We start from the raw sequence: 26,219 nt of genomic DNA, 5'->3' as shown, positions 1-26,219 counted from the left end.
GCTGCCTCCATTGCTGTAGAGACCAGTGCTGCAGGTACAGGAACTCACAGCAGCCCAACAATCTGCCATTGTGAGGATTACTAGGATTGCTGAGGCGCTGTCTGTGGGAGTGGCAGTGACTGCATGGAACGCATAGCTGCTTTCCTCTCTTAGATTGACAGCATTTGTGCTCCCGCCAATCCGTCAATGGCCTTGCTGTTGCCTGTCAGCCAGACATCCCAGACACCTGCCACCATTCCAAGGTAGTGCAGTCCAAAGTTGAGCTTTGAAGTCAGCAGCCTTCCATCAGCCATGCTGCAGCCATTTGGGTAGTGCTGAATAGGGGCATTAGGCCAGAAAAAGGCACTCACAAGACAGGCTTTAAGTGATTTTACAGGAGAAATGTATGTATTGTTGGATAAAGTTGATTTGGAATGGTTTTTTGGTGGTGACTTTTATTTTGGAATTTTTGGCTAAGAGGATGCTGTGCTGGAATGTAGCAGACAGATTGAAAGGTGGGGATTTATTGAGCAGTGATGATGTGGGGAACCAGAGTCTGAGTCCTGCTCACAGACAGCTTGTTCAGAGCAAAGGGATTCCAGATGCCTCCTTTCTTCTCCCACTTTTTCCTCCTCCTGCAGTTCCTCCAAAGGCCTAGTGGCAATGGCTGTGCTCTCATGTAAACAACGTTGTGGAGCACATAGCACACCACCATGAGCTTAGAGACATGTACAGGCAATGTACAAACAATCGAGGTAGTGGAACTGTTGTTTCAGGAATCCCGTGAATTGCCCCATGATATTTCTGGTAGCCATATGTCTCTCATTGTAGAGACGATAACCGCACATGGTCAGGAGCAGCCTCTGGTGCTTGGTGGTGGCCCAAAGATGGTTGGTACAGCAGACTGTCACAAGGTGAAAGCACTCTGGGTGCTGCTAGGATAGTGTGCATTCACCAACAGGATCTCTTGGGTATGGTGACACACCAACTGCACCTTCAAAGAGTGCCAGACATTGCAGTTGGGTACATTTCCACTAGCTTGGAAAAGCCACTTTCTCTCTCCTCCTGCATCCCACTGGTAAGTGAGAAGATGGTGAAGGCTCTGCTCCTTCTGTACAGGGAGACTATGTCACTTTCTTAATTGGGCGATGGTTAAAGAACTGTGAAACCTTGTTAATGTTGTCTACTCCTGCCTGGAAGAATCTTCTGGAGTAAAAGTTTAAAGCCTCTGTGTTCTTTACAGCATTGGCAATGCCATCCTTGCCCTGCTTTGTGGCTGCAGGTCTGGTTGTAGGATGTGGCAGAGTTCAGTCATCACCTCATTGGTGAAACTTAGGCACTTCAGCACTGCTGTTGGCTGAGGTGAAGGTAGGACACATGGTCCCTTGGTGGGTTGGGTCTTCAGTTGAGAGCTCTCCCCCCCCTCCCTCTGCACGTAGATTTACCTTTCTGCTGCCTCTGTTCCATTTTCAATTTATGCTGCAGCCCAGGAGGAACTGCAACTATAGACCTCATGACCAACAGCAGGTTCTCCTGAAAGAACTTCCAATTCTTCTGACCTCCTTACCAAAGACCAGTATCACTCCCTTGTAAATCCAACAAAGGTTTCAAAACTCCTCCAATAACATTCAACACTTAACTTTCACCAACTCTACAGGAGAAAGGAAAGTCAAAAGCACCTCACCCGGAAGTCACATGGTGATCCCTTTGCATAATGCTGTTGTGGAGGGTCCTTTGTTTAGCTGAACACATGCTTAACTGGGAGAGATTCAAAGATGGCATTGATGGAGCCTGCATGGTCCAAAATGGCAGTTTGTGTGCCAAATCAATGTTAAACACTGTCAGGGCATGCTGCATGGACCTTGCCAGAAGTGGCTAGTAGAGATCTGGCTGACATTTTTAGAGTTTCAGACTTCTGTGGTACCAGGAGCACTGTGGCACTGTAGAGTTGAATTTCATGGCCATTAACTTTAGAACTTTGTCATCTATATCTCTGTACTAGTTGTAGTTCACCTGCACTCTTGCTTCTGAGTCAAAAACTTGCAGATTCAAGTGCCACTCCAGAGGCTTGAGCACAAAAAGCTCGGCTGATGTTCTAATGCAATGCTGAGAGAGTGCTGAACTGTCAGAGGTGTCGTTGTTTCAATGAGATGTTAAACTGAGGCCCCTTTCTGCATTCTCAGATGCATGTAAAAGATCCCATGGTACCATTTCAATGAAGAGCAGGGGCATTATCTGTATTGTCCTGGCTAATATTCGTCCCTCAATCAACATTGCAAAAACAGATTAATTAACATTACCACATTGCTGTTTGTGGGATCTTGCTATGCAAAAATTGACTATTGTATTTCCTACATTACAATAGTGACTACACATGGGCACATGAGATTTTACTAAATGTGCTGCAGCAAACATCTTATGACAAATCTCATCAGTATTCGTGCATGATTTCTCCTTATACATCAGAATGGTATGCACACTCATTTTATTTGTTAAAGGAACATATGTTACCGTGTCAGTTGTATATGACACCAACATGACAATGTACAGTCTGCTCTGGATAGCTCCGGATCAGGACATGTGGCTGATGTTTCTTCTCTTTACCTTTTGGACACGTTTGCACCATTTGAACTGGGTCCAGTGAACTCAGCACTCAGGGCAGAGATTGATCCTCTGTTCTTCCTCATCTGTTTGCTCATTTCCTCACTAAGTAAAACCAACACAGGAACTGTCTCAGAGCTGGAGATGTTGAATCGCAAAAGTATATATTCAGCATTTGTTTTACTTATTTAAAATGATTGGCATAGTTTATTGTTAATCATTGATCTTGAGATCCTGCTTTGACTCAGCATTACTTATTTGGACTTCTGTTGCTTTTACTAGGGAACTGTTTGTCATTTCTGTAAAACTGGGATTCTGTAGCTACTTACTTATGCTTCAATTCTTGTCATTCCCCCTTTTTCATACGATGAGTTGTTGGCAGATGAGTCCCTGAGTATTGGTGCCACTTGGATAAAACATATTCCATCAAGGTGAGAACGTGTTCCGACGGTTGGGTTGAAGCACAAGCTGAAAGGCCACTCAATGGCCACAAGCTCAATGGCCACTCTCCATGAAAGTACTGTGAAAATCAACCTTTTTCAAAATATATTCCTGCTGTGTATTCCAGGTAAGGACAGGACTAAAGCAATGATTCTTATACTCTGCGCCCAATGAGAATGGGCCATACTGTGTGGGGTTGGAAATACAGGCAGAGTGGCTCTCACTCGAGTGGGTCCAGCCTTGTCACCAATTTCACCCTCTCACAAACATTGTTGCAGATGGAATCAGACTGTTCTCAACCTATGTGTCTCCTAAGCGACCCCAAGTAGAGCTTCCAGTCCCATATACTCTCCTCCACAAAGACTTGTTAGCATTCAACCAAAACACTTCCCATCACAGTATCTACAGATACTGTGCCTGAGCTGCTGAGTGTTTCCAGCATTTTCTATTTTTGTTTCAGATTTACATAATCGGAAATATTTTATAGTTTGTTAATTTAATAGGTGTTAAGAACCAGGAAAGAAGTAGCTGTTAAAATAGGAGTGAGGCTAAAAGCACTCACCGCTATATATATCCAATTTGCACAGCTATTTCATGTGAGGGCAGATGGGCAATTAAACATTTGCCATTGGAGCTTCCTTCAGATTTTAGTTATTGTTGTAAACTTAAACATTACTTTTCCTTTCTGTCTCCTTTTTTTCTCTTTCTTTCTCTTTCTGTACCTGATTTGTCATTGAATCCATTATTCTAGCTTACACTCTCCTCTCAGTCCTTGCACTCTTCATTTCATAAGACTCCAATCTGATAGGTTAAGGAGGTACACAGGCTTGTCCTGTTTACTCATATCCTGGAGGTTCTGCATAGGGTGCGGTGTCCTTTCCATCTCACACTTGCAGCAACATGCAGTATAAAATAACGTGGAGATTGAGCAGACAAAGGGCTGCATTTTACGTGACACTGCCAGGCGTGTTTCGAGTCATGGGGGCACATAAAATAGGATGGGTGCCTTCCCCATCACCTTCCCACCCACCCTCGAGTTCACTCTCACAGGGGGCGGGATTGCGGGTCGTTGAGCGCTGAAATCTCCATATTCAAATAGATAATCAAGGGTTAATTAGGCTTGTTACTAAACCAATTGTTCCTGATAATATTCTGCCTGCACCATAGAACATTTGGCGTTGGCAGCTGGGCGGGAGTGGGCAGCTTGTTTTTATTTAAATGCAATCTTCAAAGGGCAGGAAGGAAGGGTGTGTTCGATCATAGGGGGTTGCCCTTTGCAGATCAGGGGTGCCACCACTAAGATCCCTTTCTTTCTAACATCCACAGCCTTAAACCCATCCCCTCACCAGCCCCTGCCCTGACCAGCTGAACCCCCACCACCGCCCCCCCACCCCACCTCCCCGTCCAAGACCCTTACTTATTGGTCCATGGATCCATTGGGCCTTCTTCCTCCTTGTTGCAGTCCTGGCTGTGGCCACTAACATGCTCTTTGTGCTGCCAGACTGATGGAGCTGCCAGTCAATTGGATGAGCAGCGGAAGTCTCACGTGGCCTTTGTTAAGCCCACAGCACACTATGGGTGCAGGATGGGGCAGGGTGGCATAGAGCATATTGGCTTAAAGATAAGCCTAATTAATGGTGGACACCATTCGTTTACAGCAAATTTGGGGCACACATAAATTGAATAAACTGGAAAGCTCAATTACAGCACCAACTACAGGCATAACTGGTGTGTGTTGTAGGGTGTTGGTTATCGTTCGGTAGGTCTTAATGAAGTCTTCATAGTCTTAAGTAGGTTAACTGTCTGTATTTCTTAGCTACAAGAGCCAATTACATATATACACTAAAGGGATCAAGCTTGGAGCTATCTCCATGCTTTCTTGTATGCACAGCTCTGTCCAACATTAGACTGACACCTCGCTGCAGGTCATGTTTCCTCCTACATCACTGTGTGGGCAGTGCTGTACTCAGTCCCATGTTACTCCTTCATGTGCCAGGCCCTTATGCCCTCCCCCCAATTCTTTATCCAATGAATTTCAAGTTATTCTAGTTTACCCCTTGTATTTATATCAATATTACTACCCCAAAACCTCCCTTCAAGTCTCTGAGTTCATAGGTTCAGGTGATCTGAAGACCTTATAACCCCTTATATATCTCGTTCACACTACTGTCGGAGGAGTGGCAGGCTCAGTCATTGCAGGTATACTCTGTTGGTTTGCAGTTTGTTCTGGCATCTGGGTATCGTTACATCCTCCTTTCCCATTCCTGGCAGTTGTGGTGACAGGTGGTTGTTGTTCCATATCTTTTCTTGTGGGGTGGATAAACGTTTTGCTCATTTCCATGTTGTTTTTTGCCTCTTTTTCTTTCATCGTGATATCCTCTGTGATGGAAGATGGCCATTCCTGTTATGAAGATGTGTTTTTTAGCAAGATCACCTTTGTGTTTGACTGCATGGTGTGCTGTTGGCCATGGACGGTTGCTACTTGATTCCAGCGTTGTCTATGCCACTGTATTGCTGGGAATTGCAGCATTTGCTCTGTGGTTGTAGTGCTGACCTCATCAACAATCGTCGGAGCTGGAGTTTGAGGCTCTTCTGGTTGTAGGTTGCTCTTTTCTCTATCCCCCACTCGAGGCATCATGGTAACTATTTGAGTTGTTGGCTGGTCTGACCAATGAGGGCTTTCTGGCACCTGTAATGAAAATGGACAAAAAGAGAGCACAGTTCAGAGCTAAAGTCCCAGTCAGGATATTCTTTCTTGTTTGAACTTTCAGGTACTTGCAGTTTGACATCTTCTGCTGTTTTGAGGAGATTCAGGGCTGCACAGGCCACTCTGCTTAAGAGAGAAAAAGATTGCTTATGGATGATGTACATCGACTTGAAGATTTGTTTGCCACCATACCTTAGTGGTTTCAAAATCATGCCTATGATTGGAAGTCAGATTCCTCCAGGTCCATAGAGTGGTGTGTCTGTTGTTCAAAACCAGAGGTCTCTCAGCCATGGTTCTTTGTCTGATAGGAACATAACACTGGCTTCCGTTGTGAGATGCCCATTAACTGAAATATCCACATTCTAATATGAAAATCCAGGATCGTTGCCCTCATCCAAGAAGCATGATTGTGTGTCCTCTTGGTGTGCAATCTCAACCTCATGAACTATCCTTGGGTCTTCTGTGCATTTAGATGTTTTAGCCTTGCACTATTTGCCTAAGGGCAGGATTTTTACCTTGTCGCTGGCCCGGGTGGGCTGCCGCCTGCGATCGGGACCTGACATCGATTTCACGCTGACTGGCCGTTAATTGGTGCTACAACACTGAGTGCTGCCAGGGGTGGGGGGTGGGAGGAGGGCGAGCACGGGAGTTTGCGCATGCGTGCAGGTGCGCACAATGAAAGCTCCCTGAGGCACAGAGCTGCCCCAGTGAGCTGAGGGTTTTTAAAATCAAAAATAAAGAATTTACAAATGTTAAAAACATGTCCCCTCATGTGACTCTGTCAGGGGACATGTTATGAATAATATTTCAAAATTTTTATTTAATTTTTTATTCCTGTTGGAAACCTCATCCCACCTGTGGATGAGGTTTCATAAAAAATCCAAAGGCTGCTCGGCATTTTCGCCTGCCCGCCAAACATAAGGTTGGATGGGCAGTAAAAAATTAACTCAATTAATACTTTAATGGCCTGAATAGGCCTGTTAATTATCGGTGGGCGTGCTGCTGACCAAAATATCATGCGTCATTTTATGATAGACTGGGTCAGGCATGCGCTTGCCCACTCAGCAAAAAATTCAGCCCTAAGTGTCCAATTCTGTTACATTGAAATCATTGGGCTGAAATTGCAGAACATTGAGCTTGCCTATGGGGGTGCTTTGCTCCACAGCACTGGCATGGTCGCTCTACTGGTCAGTATGGTATTGCTTCCCTTGACCTGGAGTATCCTTGTTTCTTTGCAGTTTAACTAACTCGAGTGTAGGGGTTTCCTTTGTACCATGGTTTACTTTCTCCTCTTAAAATGAACCTGTGCTGCACACAGAGTTCATACTGTCTAACAATCTGGATGGCTTTCTCGAGGGTTAATTCTTTCTTCACTTGCAGCATGGCTGAGAGTGAATTGTCCGCCACTCCTATTACTATTCTATTCCCAATAAATTCAGATTTTAGATATCTGTATTGTTAGGAACTAGGTATAGCTTAAGTAAATTACATTTGTATTTTTGGGTGTTAGGAATAAGCCATAGCTTTAAGTTTAAGATTTAGCTTTAAGTTTAATGATATTTTTATACTTGTGGGTTGAAAAGGTGAAACCTGGGATCTAGTTTCATTTTTGAGTGGAGACGGCAGGGGCAGGATTTTCCCATCGGCGAGCAGGGGGCGGGGTGTGCTCGCCGATGCTTAAAATGACACGCAGTGACATTGGGCGGAGCTCCCGATGTCACCGCGCCCCAATTTAAATTTTCAGGTAGGCAGGGGCTCAGCAAAATCAGTTGCGTGCCCACCGACCTGTCAATGGCCAATTGAGGCCATTGACAGAGTCATTGAAGTAATTAATGCCCTTAAGGTGGGCGGGCAGGCCGGAAGCCCTAGTGGGCTTCAGTAAAAGCATGAAATCTCAATCAGTGGCAGGATGAGGTTTCATGTAGATTTTAAAAAATTTAATTAAAGTTTTTTAAAAAGTTATGGACATGTCCCAACTCATATGACAGTGTCACGTGAGGGGACATGAGAGGGATTTTTTTTCTATTTTTAATTTTTTTTATTGTAGAGCCAATCTCCCTGAGGCAGCACTTTGCCTCAGGGAGATGAGTGCGCTCTTTCGTGTGCATGCGCGAAAGAGCACACTCTCAAGTTTCGGGATTCCCCCGCCCGTACAGGGAATGCATAGCGTTTCCGTGCGGACATCATGCTGGGCGGGCCTTAATTGGCCCACCCACGTAAGATGGCAACGCGCACCCAATCAGGGACGCCGATTGGAGGCGCACCTCTTGCGTGCCCTTACTTCAACTTGCCCCTTACAGGGGGAAAATCCTGCTCCAGGTTTAAGACTTCGTTTGTATACCTGAATTTCTAATGAGATTTATGGCCCTTGAAGTGGGGAGCTGTGTTATCAAGGGGGGTAGTGGTTGAGGGATGTTAAAACAAACAAAGTGGAAAAAAATTGTGCTGTTGCCTAGCAACAGGGGTCCAGAAAGACGGACCCACACAGATGGAAAACACTAGGAAACCAGTTTCAGTTCAGTTGAAGCCAGGATTCCAGACAGGCTTGACGGGAGAGGAAACTGCAGGAGCCGGTTCCAGAAACTAAAGAAAAAGGTCCTAAAATCTAGGGGAATGGAACAGGAAAGGTCCCAGTGGACAGAGTAGTCAAAGGGCAAGGACAGGCATCTGGAAAAGGTCCTGTTCTGTGGAAGTGAAAGTAAGGAGCTTAGAGGAAGGCTCCAAGCTTCAAATTTAAAGGGAGAAAGCTGCAGGGTGCATACTTAAAGCAGCATCGGCATGTGAGAAGCTAGAAGATCCAAGGGACAGCCAAAGGTCTGTAATTCTTTACTATGGGCATGTGAAGCAATGGTATTCTTTTAGCACGGCTGAGTCAGTGGGAGAGAGAGTGTGTGGAAGAAAGCACATGGCGATCCAGGAGAGAGGAACATCGGAAGGAGAGTTCGAAACCCTGGAGGTGTCTGAGAGTAAATATTGGTTTGGATGAAGATCCCAAAGTGATTTCTTGGAGAGTGGAGATAAAAGTTCATCAGCTGACTCCTGTGACTCTCTTCAGTTGCCACTCTCCACATATCCAAACAAAGAATAAACGTTAGGACATTGGGATTTGGCTTGTCCAGTAGTAACATCAGCTGGGATCACTTGCAGCCTTCAGCCATCCTGTACAGATCATTAATGAATGAGTCAACAGGTTTTCCTGGCTGCTGGGCTTACTTGTTAAATTTAACCCTTTCGAGGATTTTGTTACTTCTTAGGTTAAAATAAACATTGAATGATTTTAGTACTTCTTCAAATTTAACAGATTCATTGAATCCTTGTCTAGCAATAATGTTGTCCACTATCGAGCCTACTAAATAAAGCAGCGTGTTAACTTGTTCAGCTTTTGTCTTTTTATCCAGACCTGAAACAACCATGTATCTAAGGAATCTTTTTCTCTAAAGTCCCCAATTATGTGATCGGTCTGGGCCTTGGCTAAGTCCAAATTGATCTGGAACAGTGGATTTCTGATCCATGGTTAAAAAATTTTAAAGTGTAGGTTCAGCTTTAAGAAGTTGCTGAAATTCAAGATGTTGCTGCCGTTCATTTGAAGACAAAGCCCATGCTTGCTGGTTTTGGTGGGCTCCCACTGTAATGGTGCTCACGATCAGCCTTGAAAAGATTTTAAACAATGATTGTTTGGATCGACTGGCTGCAGCCTTCTTCATTTCAGCGCTACGCTGTTGGGTCGCAAAAGCATTGAGTCCTGGCCTTTGCTGGTTTTTAAAGCTGGTTCTTTAGTTGCGATTCTTCTGAATGAATTAATTAATTAATTACCTTTTTGGAACGAGCTCGGAGTGTGTTCAGGCGCTGACTCGAGTATCTGGTTTTTCCAACAGAGCTTTTAAATGGCTACTTCTGACACTGAACAATTTAACCATTTCTCAGGACTTGCTGTATCCTGGAATTTAAATGTTTTAGGTCACCCCTGCTAGGTCTGCTGACTCTGCATTCCAGGAATTGAAACTGAACTTGCAACAGATCCTATGGAGTCTTCTGCTACAGTGAGGAATTTTAAATTTCTGCCTGCAGCCTTTCTTTGGAACTTTTCCCTGGCAATTTTCGTCTGTGCATCTGCTTCTCGAGCTTTTCTTCAGGTCAGAATGCCTCCTAGAATTTTTTTTTAGTCTTGCAGGAATTTAATTTTTCTCTGCATTTTTTGTGAGGTTTTGGTTTTTTCCATTTGCTGCCACCATGTTGGGTATCGTTTGGTAGGTCTTAATGAAGTCTTCGTAGTCTTAAGTAGGTTACCTGTATGTATTTATTAACTGCAAGAACTATGTACATATATACAGTAAAGTGTCCAAGCTAGGAGCTGTCTCCATGCTTGCTCATACACACAGCTCTGTCCAACACTAGACTGACCCCTAGGCACAGGTCCTGTGTCATCTTAAACCACTGTGTGGGCAGTACTTTATCCAATCCCACTTTAACCTTTTATGCGCCAGAACTTTATACTACTGTATGGACTTATTTGGCATTTAAAGTCCCATTGGACCTGTCCATATAAGGCTTTCAAATGTGAGAGGACAGGATACATCAATTTTAATAATGCCTAAATATTAATCAGCAACACATGTCAGAAGCATGATGGGGCCAAATTCCCTCAATATTTCTGGCACACTTCCATGACAACTCCACTGGGAATATGCTGTAAGATCCTGGAAATAGGCCAATGCCTGGATACACTGGGTCTCTGCCTGGAGTTTCTGCTCGACTTTGTAAGGGGTGGAATCTTTGACCAGAATTGCAAAAGTGGTCGAACAGAAGAATAAGGTTTCCTGCACCAGAGGTTTCTGCTTCCCTAACCTCTAAGGGACCTAGTGTGAGGTTGGAAGTTGAAATGTTCCTTGAGATGACCCTGGAGTAACCAACAGAATCATAGCCTGTCCAAATTTGGGGCCAATAATACTAATTGCTTCTTTTTGTTGAACTTTTGGACTACAAAAAACAAATATGCAACAGAATTACATATTTAATTTAATCAATCACATATTCCATTTATTATATCAATAATGTGAGCATGCATTAACATTGAGCATTGAGGTGATATACATTGTGTAACCTGAGCAAGTGATTTCGTCCTCTCATGGGATTAACTACAGTTGTCAGCCTGACATTAACAACAAAATGCCTCTTGCAATTGATGTGTGATACCTTCCTAAATGAAAGACTTATTTTGTAAAGCAATCATATCAAAATTATTGAATTTAATCTTCTTTGATTAATGCTGCTATACTATACCTATTAAACATGCTTATTTTTATACTTGTCTAGTCTGTTTTTATCGTGATGTCTATTCCTCCTTTAAATTATGTTTTCTTGAAAACTGTTAGAAGTCTTAAGGCATGCTATATGAATTAATAAGAGTAATTGTTATTTAACATGGCGCTTGAGTGTTCTGAGAGATTTTCCTTGCCTGGCACTAAGATAGAAAGATGATGATCTGTAAGGAGATGAATGAAGGTAGTGCAAGTGGTAATAGGAGTTGACAGGGAAATGGTGGCATAGTGGTAATGTTATTGGACTAGTAACACAGAGGTCCAAGCTATTGCTCTGGGGACAAGGGTTCACATCCCACCATTGCAGTTGGTAATTTATAAAGCTAGTCTCAGTGATGATCATCATGAAAATATCATTGATTTCCATAAAAACCCATCTGATTCACTAATTCCCTTTAGAGAAGGAAATCTGACCTGGCCTACATGTGACTCCAAATCCACAGCAATGTGGTTGACTCTTAACTGCCCTCTGAAATGGCCTAACAAGACCCTCAGTTCAAGCGCAATTAGGGATGGGTAACAAATGCTGGTCTTGCCAGTGATGCCCACATCCCATGAAAAAATAAAGGATTGGCACCAGACCCTTACTTTAGAAAGTCTCAGTGAGGTCATCAAGTCTTTTCCTTCTCTTCAATCCTCCATACAAAAACAACCTCTCAAGAATGTTTTACCAGGATCATAAATAGGATATAAATTACAAGGGAGAGCTCAACATTTTCGTCCCATTCATTATTATTTGAAAATTAATAGTCATGTATTACATTAGAACATAAACATATATGATACATTATCAAATGCACTGGAGTGTTCCAAACACTAAATATGTTTGCCATGCTTTGAATCTGTATGTCACATTTAATGTTTGAAGTTGATATACTGAAACTGTATATTGCTCTGGTCAGGCTGCACCTCAAATACTACATTCACTTCAAGTCTTGAAAGCATGAGGAAGTATTTAATCTCAATAAGCAGTGAAAAAAGGACCTCAAGGCAGATCCCTTAGAATCAGAGGATTGACTTACAAGAAAAGGAAAAAGAATTCTAATATCTTACAGAATTCCCCTAGAGTTTATAATTGGGAAGGGTTGTCAAACTAGTTACATTACATTCAAATTAGCCTAGCATTGTGCCATGAAGTATTAGTTTTAACTCTACCAAACATGTTTGACTTAAAATGTCAAAAAAATTAAACCTTCAGTCTTGAAAGTAGGTGAATGAAAGAGTCCTCAAAGGCATACAAAATACAAAGTGGAATAGAAGAACTAAATCTTGAGCAGTTTTTGTTAAGCTAAACCATGATAGCAGGGCAAAGCACCACAGGTACAGACTTGTAAAATGCAAGCTTAAGCCTGATGTCAGCAAACACTTCTTCATAAGAGAAGTGATCAGTACCTGGATGGTGAAGTGAGTAAGTGGTGTTGAGGTACAGATCAGCTGTGATCTATTTGGTGGAACATGCTTGTGGGGCTGAAAGATATTCCTGTTCCAATAGAATTGTCTCTGGGTAGGATTGTAGAGGCAAAACTTCTGGTATTATTTAAGAAGTGATTAATAGCATGATGGATGATCATCAGTTTCTTAGAAAGAAAGATGTTGTGAATTAATTTCCTCAGCAGCACTTTGTGAAATCTGTGAATCAACTTTAAATCACACCCTAGAGCCAGACAAGCTGAGATTTGAAATTTGAGACAGAAGGGGATAGAGGGTTATGATGATAGATTTAGATGAGGAAAGATAGGAGGATCATTGAGTGGGCTGGTTGGGCTGAATAACATATGTCTGAGCCGTATATCATATGTAAATGTGTATGTAATACCCAGGGAGCCACACCTTGGTACTGCTTTTGTGAATGGTTTAAGTAACCACCATTTGTTCAACTAATCACATTAAACCGTCAAATATGTAGAAATACCAATCAGCAGCTAGAAATAAAACTATCATTAACTTTCAGGAACAACAACTCACAAAATTGAGCAAGTTGCTCATCTTCCCCCCACCCTCCACCCAAACTCCCACTGCCACCAATCAGAAACGCCCACAAAACAGTCAAATGAAATAGCTCACATAATTTTTTTCAAATTACACCTGCTTTCTGCCTTGTGTTTTTCATCTATCTTTCCTCGTTTGTTATATTTTTCCCTGGTTGGAATTAGGAAGTTTTGTTATGCCTCTTATTCACTCATATCAGCCTCTACCAGGAGCTGTTTTTTTTATTTCTTGCCTTCATTAGGAAATGTACTTTTGCTACATTTCTTGAGCAGTCTTTTTTTTATGCACTACAAGTCTATTGTTAAATTGGTAAATTTGTTTTCTATTTAAATATCCTGTGGCATTTTTTTACATTGCAACATGGGTTACAATTTCACAATTACATCTTATTAAATTTTGTTTTATTTATTAAATATATTCAGAATTTTAACTCAGCCTGACAGAAGTCTGCTTAAGTTAATTGGAGTCTCTAATTTTAACACCTCAGAGCCATATAGGGCGAGAGAGATAATAAAGCAAGAATTGAGACAAATAGAAAGTCAGAGACAGAGGGGATCAGTGGAAACAGTAGCATGCGGAGAGAGGCAAATGGTAGTTATTCTTATTATTCATCTGTTTTGTCTTTACTTTATTTTGAGCATTTTAAATTCTTTCATGGGATATGGGCTATACTTGCAAGGCCAGCACTTATTGCCTTTGAACTGAGTGACTTGCCACACCATTTACATGCCAAGGCATTGGTGTGGGTCTGGAGTCACATGTAGACCAGCAGATTTTTTCCTTAAAGGACATTAGTGGACCAGGTGGGTTTTTACAACAAACAATAATGGTTTCATGGTCACCATTACTGAGGCTAATTTTTCATTTCCAGATTATTAATTGAATTTAAATTCCACCAGCTGCTGTGGTGGGATTGGAACTCTTGTCCCAGATCCTTTGCCTGGGCCTCTGGATTACTAGTCCAGTAACATTACCACTACACCAGTGTCTTCCCACTCTTGCCATAATAATATGATACACATGCTTTTTAAAAAAATTCTATGGAGCACCACCATGGGATATAAGCTAGTGCACTTGAATTATTTAAATATGCAAGATTTGTTACAATGACTTATAAATTTCTACCTAGGTTCTCAATCACCTGTTGCATTTGAAGTTTACAAACAGCATGGGCGAGCAGGTTGATTTTGATGAACAAGGTGACCTCAAAGGGAATTATACCATTATCAACTGGCAATTGTCCACTGAGGATGAATCTGTAGTGTTTCAAGAAGTTGGCAACTACAATGCAGATGCTAAACCAAGTGACAGGCTCAACATAAATGACAAAAAAATCTTGTGGAGTGGGTTCTCAAAAGTGGTATGTGATTCATTTTTAATCACACATTTTATTTTATTCAATGTACTATTTGCCAGATTTAAAATTTCATAATTTTCATTGACAGTGGTGACAAGGTAAAGAAGAATAAGTTTATTAAATGATCATTGGTTTATGACAGATTAGTAAAAAGATTTATCTTCGATGTTATACAGAGGAAAACATTTGAATATATTTTAATAGATGGCTGTACTTATTAACACCTGTCAAAATATAATGAACTATTTTTCTACTAATCCTCATTGTTCAAATAATATTCACTACTATTGTTATTTTCTCTAACATTGTTGGAATTTAATTTCAGGTTGTTTCCACATAGTAGAGATATAGCATGGATTGGATAATATTCAGATGCACAATGTATTTTTGTACTACTTTGTAAATTGTATTTTGTCTCTCTCAATTCACTTATAACTGCATGCACAAAATCCCAACTACTGATCTGATCAGTCATACCCTCATCTTGACCTTTAAAACCCTAGTTCCCATTGAAACCATTTTCATTTCTCAGCCAGTTCATTCCTCAGTACAACCCTCATCTTGCTCCCTTGAGTCCAACTGGAGCACAAAATTGAATGGATATGGCAGACAACTGCTTTAGCCATTCACCTCCAGAACTGGCTGAACCACATAAGGCACCTTTGGATACTGCTCTCATTTCTAGAACTGTTCATTATTCCAGAATCATCCTGGAGTCCAAGGATAACCCCAGCTTGTTTTCTCCACTGCAGATTACCTTGTTAATACCCTCTCCCATGTCTCCTCCACCCTCAGCTCCAACAAAAGCGAGGAGCTCATCAACTACCTTGTCACCAATATTGAGATCATCGAATCAGCTACTTCCCTCCCTTCATCTAGCCCAACAGGCCAAACTTCCTTTAATGCTCCCCAAGGTCTGCCCTGATCTATCATCTTTCTCTAGTTTCTCTCCTGTCTCTCATCTTGTCCATGAGATCCACCTTCTGCCCTCTGGTCCCTATCTCATTAAACTTCTGACCACCCAACTTCCCTTTCTGGTTCCCATTTTAGCTGATAATGTTAACAGTTCTCACTCTTCAGGTGCTGTTCATCACTCCCTTAAATCTGCTGTTATCAGCCCTCTTCTCAAAAATCCAACCCTTGACCTTGTCATTGCAAGCTACCATCCCGTCTCCAATCTCCCTTTCCTATCCAAAGTAATTGAAAGTGTTGCTGCCCCCAAAATTCCATGCACAACTTTCCCCGAACTCCATGTTTGAATCTCTCCAATCAGGTTTCCACCCCTGCCACAGTACTGAAATGGCTCTTATCAAACTCACATATGCCATTCTATACAACCGTGATAAAAGTAAACTTTCCCTCCACGTCCTTCTCCATCAGTCTGCAAGCTTTGGCACAGTTAATTACACCATTCTTCTCCAATGCCACTTCCCTCTCATCCAGCCGGGTGAAATTGCTTTCATCTGGTTCCATTCTTATCCATCAAATCGTAATCTGAGGTTCACCTACAATGACTCCTCTTCCCACTCCTCCTGCAAGGCTATGTCTGGTGTCCCACAAGAATTTATCCTTGACCGCCTCCTATTTCTTAACTACATGCTGCTTTCAGTAACATCATCCGAAAACACATCAGTTTCCACATGTACGCTGACGACGCCCAGATCTACCTCACCACTACCTCTCTTGACCCCTCCGCTATCTCTAATTTGTCAGTCTAAATTGCCAGTGCCACGTTTAATTTAAAGAGTTACCTTTAATGGCAGAAGAACGTTTGGAGCCAACTTTTGTAAATTAAAAGAAGTAGTTTTGCCAGGGTACTTTCGATCAAGAGGCCTGTGGTCACAAATGTAACAAACAGCTCCATCCATGACTTTGAGTATATCTGCAGCTTAACTGATGACGTGGTAAATCAAGAAGTAGAGACAAGGCAAAAGAGAAAGGTATTATTATGGGAAATGAAAATCAAACTGTGACAGGAAGGGATAGAGCATACAAATCTAACAGTAAATCAACTGGTGAGACTAGAGGTTATAAAGAGAATAAAAGGATAAAACTAAAGGCTGGATACACAAAGCATTTGAAACAAAACAGATGAACTGAGAGCACACATAGAATTAAATAACTATGATGTGATAACCATTACAGAGACATGGCTGCAGGGGGACATAGATTGGGAACTGAATATTAAAGGGTATAGGACATTTAGGTGGGATAGGAAGAGAGGAAAAGGTGGAGGGGTGATCCTATTAGTTAATGATGGTGTTAACACAATACAGAGGGATGACCTAAGTCCAGGAAACCAAGATGTGGAAATGTTTTGGGTAGAAATGACAAATGGTAAAGGCAAGAAGTCACTTGTGGGAGTCATGTACCGGCCCCCTAATAGTAACCATGTGGTATAATGGAGCATAGAGGGAGCTTGTCAGAAAAGCACAACAATAATCATGGGAGATTTTAATCTACATATAGATTGGGAAAGTCAGATGGGCAAAGGTAGCCTGGATGAGGAGGTCATAGAATGTTTCTAGGATAGTTTCTTAGAACAGCATGTTCTGGAGCCAACCAGAGAACAGGCTATACTGGACCTGGTATTGCACAACAAGATGGGATTAATTACCGATCTCATAGTGAAGGTGCCTCCAGGTAGCAGTGGCCATAATATGCTTGAATTTTACATTTAATTTGAGGGAGAGAGGAGTGAGTCCGAGGCTATGTTTTTAAATTTAAATAAGGGCAATTATCAGGGCATGAAATCAGAGCTAGCTAAAGTGAATTAGCAAATTAGGTTAAGGGATAGGTCAACAGAGATGCAGTGGCAAACATTTAACAGGATATTTCAGAATACACAGAATAGATACATCCCAATGAGTAAGAAAAGGTCCAAGGAACCGACACACCATCCGTGGTTAACTAGAAAGGTTTAAGATGGTGTCAAACTTAAAGAAAAAGTATATAATTGTGCAAAGATAGATGGAAGGCTAGAAGATTGGACAGAACATAAGGAACAGTAAAGGATGACTAAAAGATTAATAAGGTGGGAAAAATTAGAGTATGCGAGAAAGCTAGCCAGAAATTTAAAAATGGGTAGTAAGAGTATTTTAAAAAGAAACGAGTTAACAAAGTGAGAGTTAGTCCTATAGAAAGTGAGTCTGGAGAATTGATAATGGAAAATAAGGAAATGACAGATGAATTAAACAGATTTTTGCATCAGTCTTTACTATAGAGGGTACTAGTAACATCCCAGAATCAGCTATAAATCATGAGATGGAAGGGAGGGAGGAACTCAGGAAAATTACAATCACCAGAGAAGTGGTACTGAGTAAATTGTTGGAGTTGCAGGCTAATAACTGCTCGGGTCCTGATGGACTTCATCCCAGGGTCTTAAAAGAAGTGGCTAGTGAGATAGTTGATGCATCGGTTTTAACTTCCCACAGCTTCCTAGATTCTGGAAAGGTTCCATTAGATTGGAAGATAGCAAATGTAACTCCATTATTCAAAAAGGGAGGGAGGCAGGCCAGTTAGCTTAACATCGGTCATAGGGAAAATGATAGAAGCTATTATTAAAGAAGCCATTGCAGGGCACTTGGATGAGTTCAAGGTAATGACGCAGAATGGTTTTGTGAAAGGGAAATCATGTTTAACCAACTTACTAGAGTTCTTTGAGTAAGTAACATGTGCTGTGGATAAAGAGGAACCAGTGGATGTACTGTACTTAGATTTCCAGAAGGCATTTGATAAAGTGCCACTTCAAAGGTTATCATGGAAAATAAAAGCTCTTAGTATGGCGGTAACATATTGGCATGGATAGAAGATTGGCTGGCTAACAGGAAGCAGAGAGTAGACATAAATGAGTCTTTTTCAGGTTGGCAAGATGTAATGAGTGGCGTGCCACAGGGATCAGTGCTGGGACCTCAACAGTTTACAATTTATATAAATGACTTGGATAAAGGGATGGATGGGATTATTTGCCACATTTGCTGATGACAAAAAGATAGATAGGAAAGTAATTTGTGAAGAGGACATAAGGAGGCTACAAAAAATATAAATAGGTTAAGTGAGTGGGCAAAGATCTGGCAAATGGAGTATAATGTGGGAAAATGTGAAATTGTCCATTTTGGCAGGAAGAATAAAAGAGAGGCATATTATCTAAATGGTGAGAAATTGCAGAGCTCTGAGATGAAGAGGGATCTGGGTATCTTAGTGCATGAATCACGAAAGGCTAGTGTGCTGGTACAGCAAGTAATTAGGAAAGCTAATAGAATGTTATCATTTATTGCAAGGGAAATTGAAAGTTATGCTTCAGTTGTACAGAGCGCTAGAGAGACCACATCTGGAGTACTGTGCACAGTATTGGCCACCTTATTTAAGGAAGGATGTAAATGCAGTTCAGAGAAGGTTTATTAGTCTAATATCTAGAATGGGCAGGTTCTCTTATGAGGAAAGACTAGACAGGCTAGGCTTGTATCCACTGGAGTTTAGAAGAGTAAGAGATGACTTGATTGAAATACATAAAATCCTGAGGGGACTTGACAGGGTGGATGTGGAGAGGATGTTTCCTCTTGTGGAAGAATCTAGCACTAGGGGTCACTGTTTAAAAATAAGGGGTCACCCATTTAAAACAGAGATAAGGTGAAATTCTTTCACTCAGAGGGTCATAAGTCTTTGAAACTATCTTCCTGAAAACGCAGTGGAAGCAGAGTCTTTGAATATTTTAAAGGCAGAGGTGGATAGATTCTTGGTAAGCAAGGGAGTGATAGGTTAATGGGGGTAGGCGGGATGCAGATTTGAGTTTACAATCAGATCAGCCATGATTTTATTAAATGGCGGAGCAGGGGCCGAATGGCCTGCTCCTGCTCCTCGTTCTTATGTATGTATCTGAGTTTTCCCATATATGGCAGATATGTTCTGTCCAGCTGTGAAGACTTTTGTTATAACATAGGGAATAGACAGGTTTGAATGGAACAATTCCAAGAGTGGAATTTTACAGGCCCACCATGGCAGGGCAGGGCCGTAAAATGTGGCAAGCTGTTCAAAAGTCCATTGACTTTGGCGAGAGGGGCTGTAGAATTCCACCCCAAGTACAACTTTGTACTAACTAACTAACTTTGTACATATTCACAAAATTCATGTACACATAGTTCAACTTCAAAGTAACTGCATATGGACAAATGTCACACATGGAAAGTTATCAAATCTACTTGCAATGTAAATGAGTCTGAGATGACTGCAAAGGAATAAAGTTCTCTATCAGAACTCTTTTCAATGGAAAAAGTTCTACAATAGAATGAAATATTATGGAAGAATGGAGAAAAAAGACACTGGGAGTGAATTTATATGGGAGATCTTCCACTCACTAACCAAAAATTCAACCCCAAAGATTTTAACTAAACTGCTCAGTCAAAGTTTCAAAATATATATTTTTTAAATTTGCATTTCTAGGTCCCTTTTTCCAACTGCAGTCGTGATTGTGTGCCAGGCACCAGGAAGGGGATAATTGAAGGGGAGCCCACCTGCTGCTTTGAGTGCGTAGCATGTGCAGAAGGAGAATTTAGTGATGAAAGTGGTAAGCAATGCTACCTGTTTGTTGTATGTGCCTGTACCTGAGGCTGATATAGAAAATGTAAGTTCAAATCTTAGAGAGTTCTGCCTCCAGAAACATATGAACTGAAATGAAAATATTACAATTGACATCCACTTACAACACTGCAAAGATAACTAGGCACATTTGAAGGAGATTACCTTTACAAAATTATTTGTTTTTAGGGGCCAACATATATAAAGTGAGAAATTCAACTCAGCTGCACCTGAAAAATGGGAAGCCAACCATTGTAAATTGGGAAGTGACACCTTGGCTGGCCCATCAATGCCTAAGGCCCATCTAATGTCATATTAATGCAGGGTGCGCAACTTGTCAGCCTGAAGCAGATGCAAGGCTGCTTAAGTGTATACATTTGGATCCTAAACAAGTTATTTGAAGATGGGGAGAGATGCAGTAAGACCGAAGGCTTTGAAGAATGAATTTCAGGATACAGCACAATAGCTGAAGGTTCTGCCAGCAATACTGAAATATAGGGATGACAGAAAGCACAGATGACCAGGATGAGAAGAGTAAAGGATGCAAACTGGGACATAAAACCAGCATGAAGTGATGCCTTGCAAAGATTTGTAAATAAAGATGTTTAATTTGTAATAAATACACCGGGATGCAGAGCTATTGAGGATTGTTGAGGACAGGCATGATAACTAAACAGAACTTAATGCAGGTTAGGATGTGAGTAGTGGAGAGGAGGTGACTGATACTTTGAAATGCAAATAAATTGTTAGTGAATGAACTGCATCATATGTTGAAAATTTAACAATAAAATATTAGTCAACCTTAAAACCCAGCTAAGGGGTAACAAAACTTACTCCTAGTAGTAATAGGTAGGATATGGTGGCAATAACATTGTCGGCTGGAAGTAAGACAATATGAAATGATTATCCACTATCATTGAGTAAAGAGTTAATGCTTTGAAGGCCTATTTGTACCAAAGAAATAACGGACTATACTTGCATCATTGTTTGCTATGTTTTTCTCCTTTAGATGCAAGTGCATGTACAAAGTGTCCCAATGATTTTTGGTCAAATGAGAATCATACATCATGCATAGCCAAGGAGATTGAATACCTATCATGGACTGAACCTTTTGGAATTGCTCTGACAATATTTGCCATTCTAGGGATTCTGATGACTTCCTTTGTTTTGGGTGTATTCATTAAATTCAGAAATACGCCGATTGTGAAAGCCACTAACAGAGAACTCTCCTATCTGCTCCTCTTCTCCTTAATTTGCTGCTTCTCCAGCTCATTGATCTTTATTGGAGAACCAAGAGATTGGACTTGTAGATTGCGTCAGCCTGCATTTGGAATCAGCTTTGTGCTGTGTATTTCTTGCATTCTGGTGAAAACGAATCGCGTACTATTAGTCTTCGAGGCCAAGATCCCAACCAGCCTCCATCGAAAGTGGGTGGGCCTCAATTTGCAATTCCTACTGGTTTTCCTCTGTATTCTTGTCCAAATAGTCACTTGTGTCATCTGGCTTTATACAGCACCCCCTTCCAGCTACAGAAACCATGAACTGGAAGATGAAATAATTTTTATTACATGTGATGAAGGTTCCTTGATGGCACTTGGTTTTCTCATTGGTTACACATGCCTCCTTGCTGCCATTTGCTTCTTTTTTGCCTTTAAGTCTCGCAAACTCCCAGAGAACTTCAATGAGGCCAAATTTATTACCTTCAGTATGCTGATATTTTTCATAGTCTGGATCTCATTCATTCCTGCTTACGTCAGCACTTATGGGAAATTTGTTTCAGCTGTAGAAGTCATTGCCATACTTGCATCAAGTTTTGGGTTGCTTGGATGCATTTATTTTAACAAGTGCTATATAATTTTGTTTAAACCATCAAGAAATACCATTGAAGAAGTAAGATGCAGTACAGCTGCCCATGCTTTTAAAGTGGCAGCCAGGGCAACTTTGCGGCGCAGCACCTTATCTCGTAAGAGGTCCAATAGTATAGGTGGTTCAACTGTCTCTTCTCCATCATCTTCAATCTGCAGCAGAAGCGTCCATGATGAACCAATCACCATGGAGATGCAGAGGTGCAGCAAACAGAAGGTCAGTTTTGGCAGTGGAACTGTCACCTTATCCCTAAGTTTCGAGGAAACAGGAAGATATGCAACTGTTAGCAGGAACATGAGGAGGAGAAATTCAATGGAAGCCAAATATAGTGATGATTTTTTAATGAAACACAATGCTTTGATACCTCTTCAGAACTGCGATACAGCAAATGACACACGGTGCAAGGTAATGGGAAACAATGGATCAGGAACTCTTGAGTCATTGGATGGTAGCAAAGAATATACCAAAAATACTGAAGAAATGTCCTCCAACACTTCAATAAATTCAAGAAACCTTGTTGATGGCACCATTGTAGATAATGCTATAAATTCATAACAGTGTAATATTTTCAGATAGTCCCAGCACTTTTGTGAATTGCTGTTGGTGAAAAATGTAAGTTATGCTGTTGCTGTCTGTATCAAAATTTAAAACTCAATATTATACCTAGAAAACTACCCAAATGGCAATTCAGAACATTGAAGTATTGCCAAAACTGAGAGGTACATTAGGAGAATTACTTTGTCATGGCAGGCCAGTTCCTGGATTTTCTGTAATAATGATACACATGATTAAAAAAAAGAATGCAAGCCTAGAAATGGAAAAGAATAAGCTACAGTAAGAAAATCAGAAAGAAAACAACCAGGTAAAACAGAATGGCCAATAGATCCACAATTTAACAGCTTTATTCTTTCAACAGTTGCCATATAATAAAAACTAAAGAGTCATGTGTACTTGAAAGATCATTAAAGTTGTGATTGTGTAAACTTCTGTATGTTTTCAAGATGATATACTGGGTCAATAGAAAATAGGGGCAGGAGTAGGCCATTTGGCCCTTCGAGCCTGCTCCGCCATTCATTGTGATCATGGCTGATCATCCAACTCAAATATATTTAAGCAAACCCAAGTGATTAGAGAATGAGTGATGAACTGTCGAAAACAGTGTTGAAAATGTTGCTGAAACACAAAGAACCTTTCAAAATCCTTCAAGGATATTCACAGTTACAAAAATGAGTTACCCCTACGCAATAGCACTGCTGCGTACCCAGATTGTTTATTTTGCTTTAACATGACCGTTACGGCAATCATTTGGAAACTTGTGGCAGTTGCTAAATTTCATCAGAAGTGAGGTCCATTATATTAAGTAGAAATATGGCTCAAGGAGCAAACAATGTCACTAGTGGTAATATGTTATCACATTGCATCTCCAGTTATTGTCATAGTGTTACACATGTTTGATTACATTGTAGTTTAATATTACAGTATGGATATTATTGTTGGAAGAGTAGAAAGCAACAAATTTGACCATGGATTTCAAGGACTTAAGTTATGAGGAGAAGCCACAGAGGTTAGACTTGTTTTCTTGTAAATGGAAAACTTTTATAAGATCGGATTGAAGTCTCCATCATGATGAAGAGAAATGGTGAAGGGTTTATATACCAGAAGGCATAAGTTAAATAATTAGGGAGATAGGAATAAGAAGAAAGAACTTTTTCATCTTCAGGGTAATAGAGATGTGGAGTAAGTTATCAAGGAAGGTCATTGAAGTGGAAAGCATTTAGTGGTTCAAGAGACAATTAGGTCTGTTCCTGGAGAGAGAAAGGACAGAAGTACTACTGATAGATGACAATGATGTTTCAAAAAGAATGAGCTTTCTGCAGTTGATAGCCATTTTCTGTTTCTAAGAATTGAAAGGCATCTAAATGTAGTGCATAGTACTGAAATTTGGTAAGGCAAGCACTATACTGCTGCATGTATCAAATTATCTTTCAGCTCCAGTATCAGGCCAATGCTGTTTTTAACTTACTGGTGCTTAGATGGTAATGTGATACTGTGGTCGGCATTTGATGTTACGATTATACGGATAGTAGTATCAATGGGCAATAGTGAAAATGAGCCATTATGTCATACATTGGAGCATTAATAATAGAAAGTTAAAGAATTTGTAAGAAAATGTGTGGTAGTGCTGTCATTTAATACCGATGGTAGCAAAATAAAACTCAGGTTAAAAGCCTATGATCAACAGTCAGTGACATCAAGTAAGGAGGAGAGAAAATGAAAAAAGAATAAAATATAAAAGAGCTTATGAATAAAACATCATGGTGAGAGGTGTGCAATAGAAATATATGAACAGTTTCCCATCTGTTCTGTAGATTATCCAGTAATTTGCCAGAGGTGAGGTGCAGTATTGCAGCAAAGAAAATGGAGAAGAGAGTTGGTGTGATGTCACAGTCTTGTTTGACTGCAGTTTTCAGTGAAATGGGGTTTGTGGGGTTCCGTTGGTGAGGATCACAGCTTGCAAGTCATTGTGAAGTAGGTGGGGATGGTGACAAATTTCTGAGGGTAGCCAAAGTTGAGGAGGATACCCCATTAGACTTCATGGTTGACAGAGTCAAAGGCTTTTGTGAGGTTGAAAAAGGACAGGTACTGTCATTGGTTGGTTCAGAGACTTGGCCAACCTAGAGAAGACACCTCAAAGCACTGGAGAAATACCACCAGCAGTGCCTTTGCAAGATCCTCCAAATCCATTGGCAAGAAAGGTGGTCCAGCAGTAAGGTCCTCTTCCAAGCCAATCTGCACAGTATGGAGGCACTAAACACTCTAAACCAGTTCTGCTGGGCAGGACATGTTGTTTGTATACCTGACACAAGATTCCTAAAGCAATTGCTCTACTCGGAACTCAGTCACGGCAGGAGACACCGAGAAGAGGTCAAACATTCTGGCTGATTCATGGGTGACCCTGGTTTATGATAAACCAAAATGGAGAATGCTAATTCAGGGAGGCGCTGAAGACATTGAGAGACTTCATCAGGAACATGCAAAGGCAAAATCAAGGCATTGGAAGGAGCACACAGATCTCCAAACAACCTATCTACCCAACCCTTCAAGCACCACATGCTCCGCTCGTGGCAGAGTCTGCAGGCCATGGGCAGAATTTTCTGCCTGTCGGGCAGCTAGGCCCGACCCAATCTCCAGCGGACAGGGAGACGATCCCCGCTGGAGAAGCAGGCCCCGCCGCCATTTTACATGGGCAGGCCAATTAAGGCCTGCCCAGCGTGACATCCAGCAGGAAACGCTATGTGCTTCCTGTGCGGCCGGTGGGGGGGGGGGGGGGATTCCCCAAATGTGAGAATGCGCTCTTTCGCACGTGCGCACGAAAGAGAGCACACATCTCCCTGAGGCTAAGTGTAGCCTCAGGGAGATCGCTGACACTTTTAAAAAATATTAAAAAGAGAAAAAAAAAATCCTTAACATGTCCCCCTCATGTGACAATGTCCATGAGATGGGACATGTTCATAATTCACCATAATAAGAAGTTTATTAAACATTTTTAAACCCTATATGAAACCTCATCCTGCCAGTGGATGAGGTTTCATGTTTTTTTCAATTTCCCGCCGGGGCTCCTGGCCTGCCCGCCAACCTTAAAGTTGGACGGGCAGGTCCTTCAATTGTATAATTGATCCTACCTCAATTGGCCACTGGCAGGTCTGCGGGCACGCAGCTGATTTTGCTGTTTCCTGATTTCCTGAAAATTTAAATGGGCCGGGATGACGTCGGGGGTTCCCCGACGTCATCCCACATCATTTTACGTTGTCAGCGAGCGGATCCCGCTCCCTACTCGCCGATGGCAAAATTCTGCCCCATGTGTTGAAATTATCAACCATCTCGAACCAATCAAACTGGAGTGGAATCAAGTCATCCTCCATCCCGAGGGACTGCCTAAAAGAAAAAAAAACATATGATGGTTATAACAATAATAAATCATTGCTTAGTAGCAGTTTAATGTATTATGTTGATGAGACAGTGGTGATACAAAAGTTTTTCAGTGAGAATAAAACAATCTAACATTGAAAAAAACAGAAGGTGAAACAGAATAGCAGCTAATGACAGTGATGATTTAGCGGCAGAACATTACAAGGGTAACAGCAGTATTCCTTCAATGCAAGTCCAATACTGAAGCAGTGTGACAATGGTAATGGTATAATGTGAGATTGATGAAGCAGCGGAAATAAAGCAGTTTAACATTAATGAAGCTTTCGTGATGGAAGGGTATGACATCAATGGGACAATGTTAATGGAACAGTGTGACATTTGTAAGATTGGTGAGGCAGCAGTAACAAATATAATCAAATTGAAATTAGTCCATCACTTTCAGCTAGAGTTTATATCA

General features: G+C 41.2%; 1 protein-coding gene across 2 annotated transcripts in view; it reads left to right on the top strand.

Annotated features, from left to right (window-relative positions):
• The window catches only part of casr (calcium-sensing receptor), a 44,750-nt gene extending 22,277 nt beyond the window's left edge, over positions 1–22,473 (top strand). For both annotated transcript variants that reach the window (XM_041211556.1, XM_041211555.1), the window contains 3 exons: positions 14,165–14,395; positions 19,832–19,955; positions 20,976–22,473. In XM_041211556.1, the coding sequence (XP_041067490.1) occupies positions 14,165–14,395; positions 19,832–19,955; positions 20,976–22,387 (1,767 nt within the window). In that variant the 3' untranslated portion in view covers positions 22,388–22,473. The remainder of the gene's footprint in view (positions 1–14,164; positions 14,396–19,831; positions 19,956–20,975) is intronic.
• Positions 22,474–26,219: the final 3,746 nt, after the last annotated feature.

The sequence above is a fragment of the Carcharodon carcharias genome, chromosome 18, assembly GCF_017639515.1.
Source record: "Carcharodon carcharias isolate sCarCar2 chromosome 18, sCarCar2.pri, whole genome shotgun sequence".
Taxonomy (NCBI): domain Eukaryota; kingdom Metazoa; phylum Chordata; class Chondrichthyes; order Lamniformes; family Lamnidae; genus Carcharodon; species Carcharodon carcharias.
This window is presented reverse-complemented; position numbering and strand designations above follow the sequence as displayed.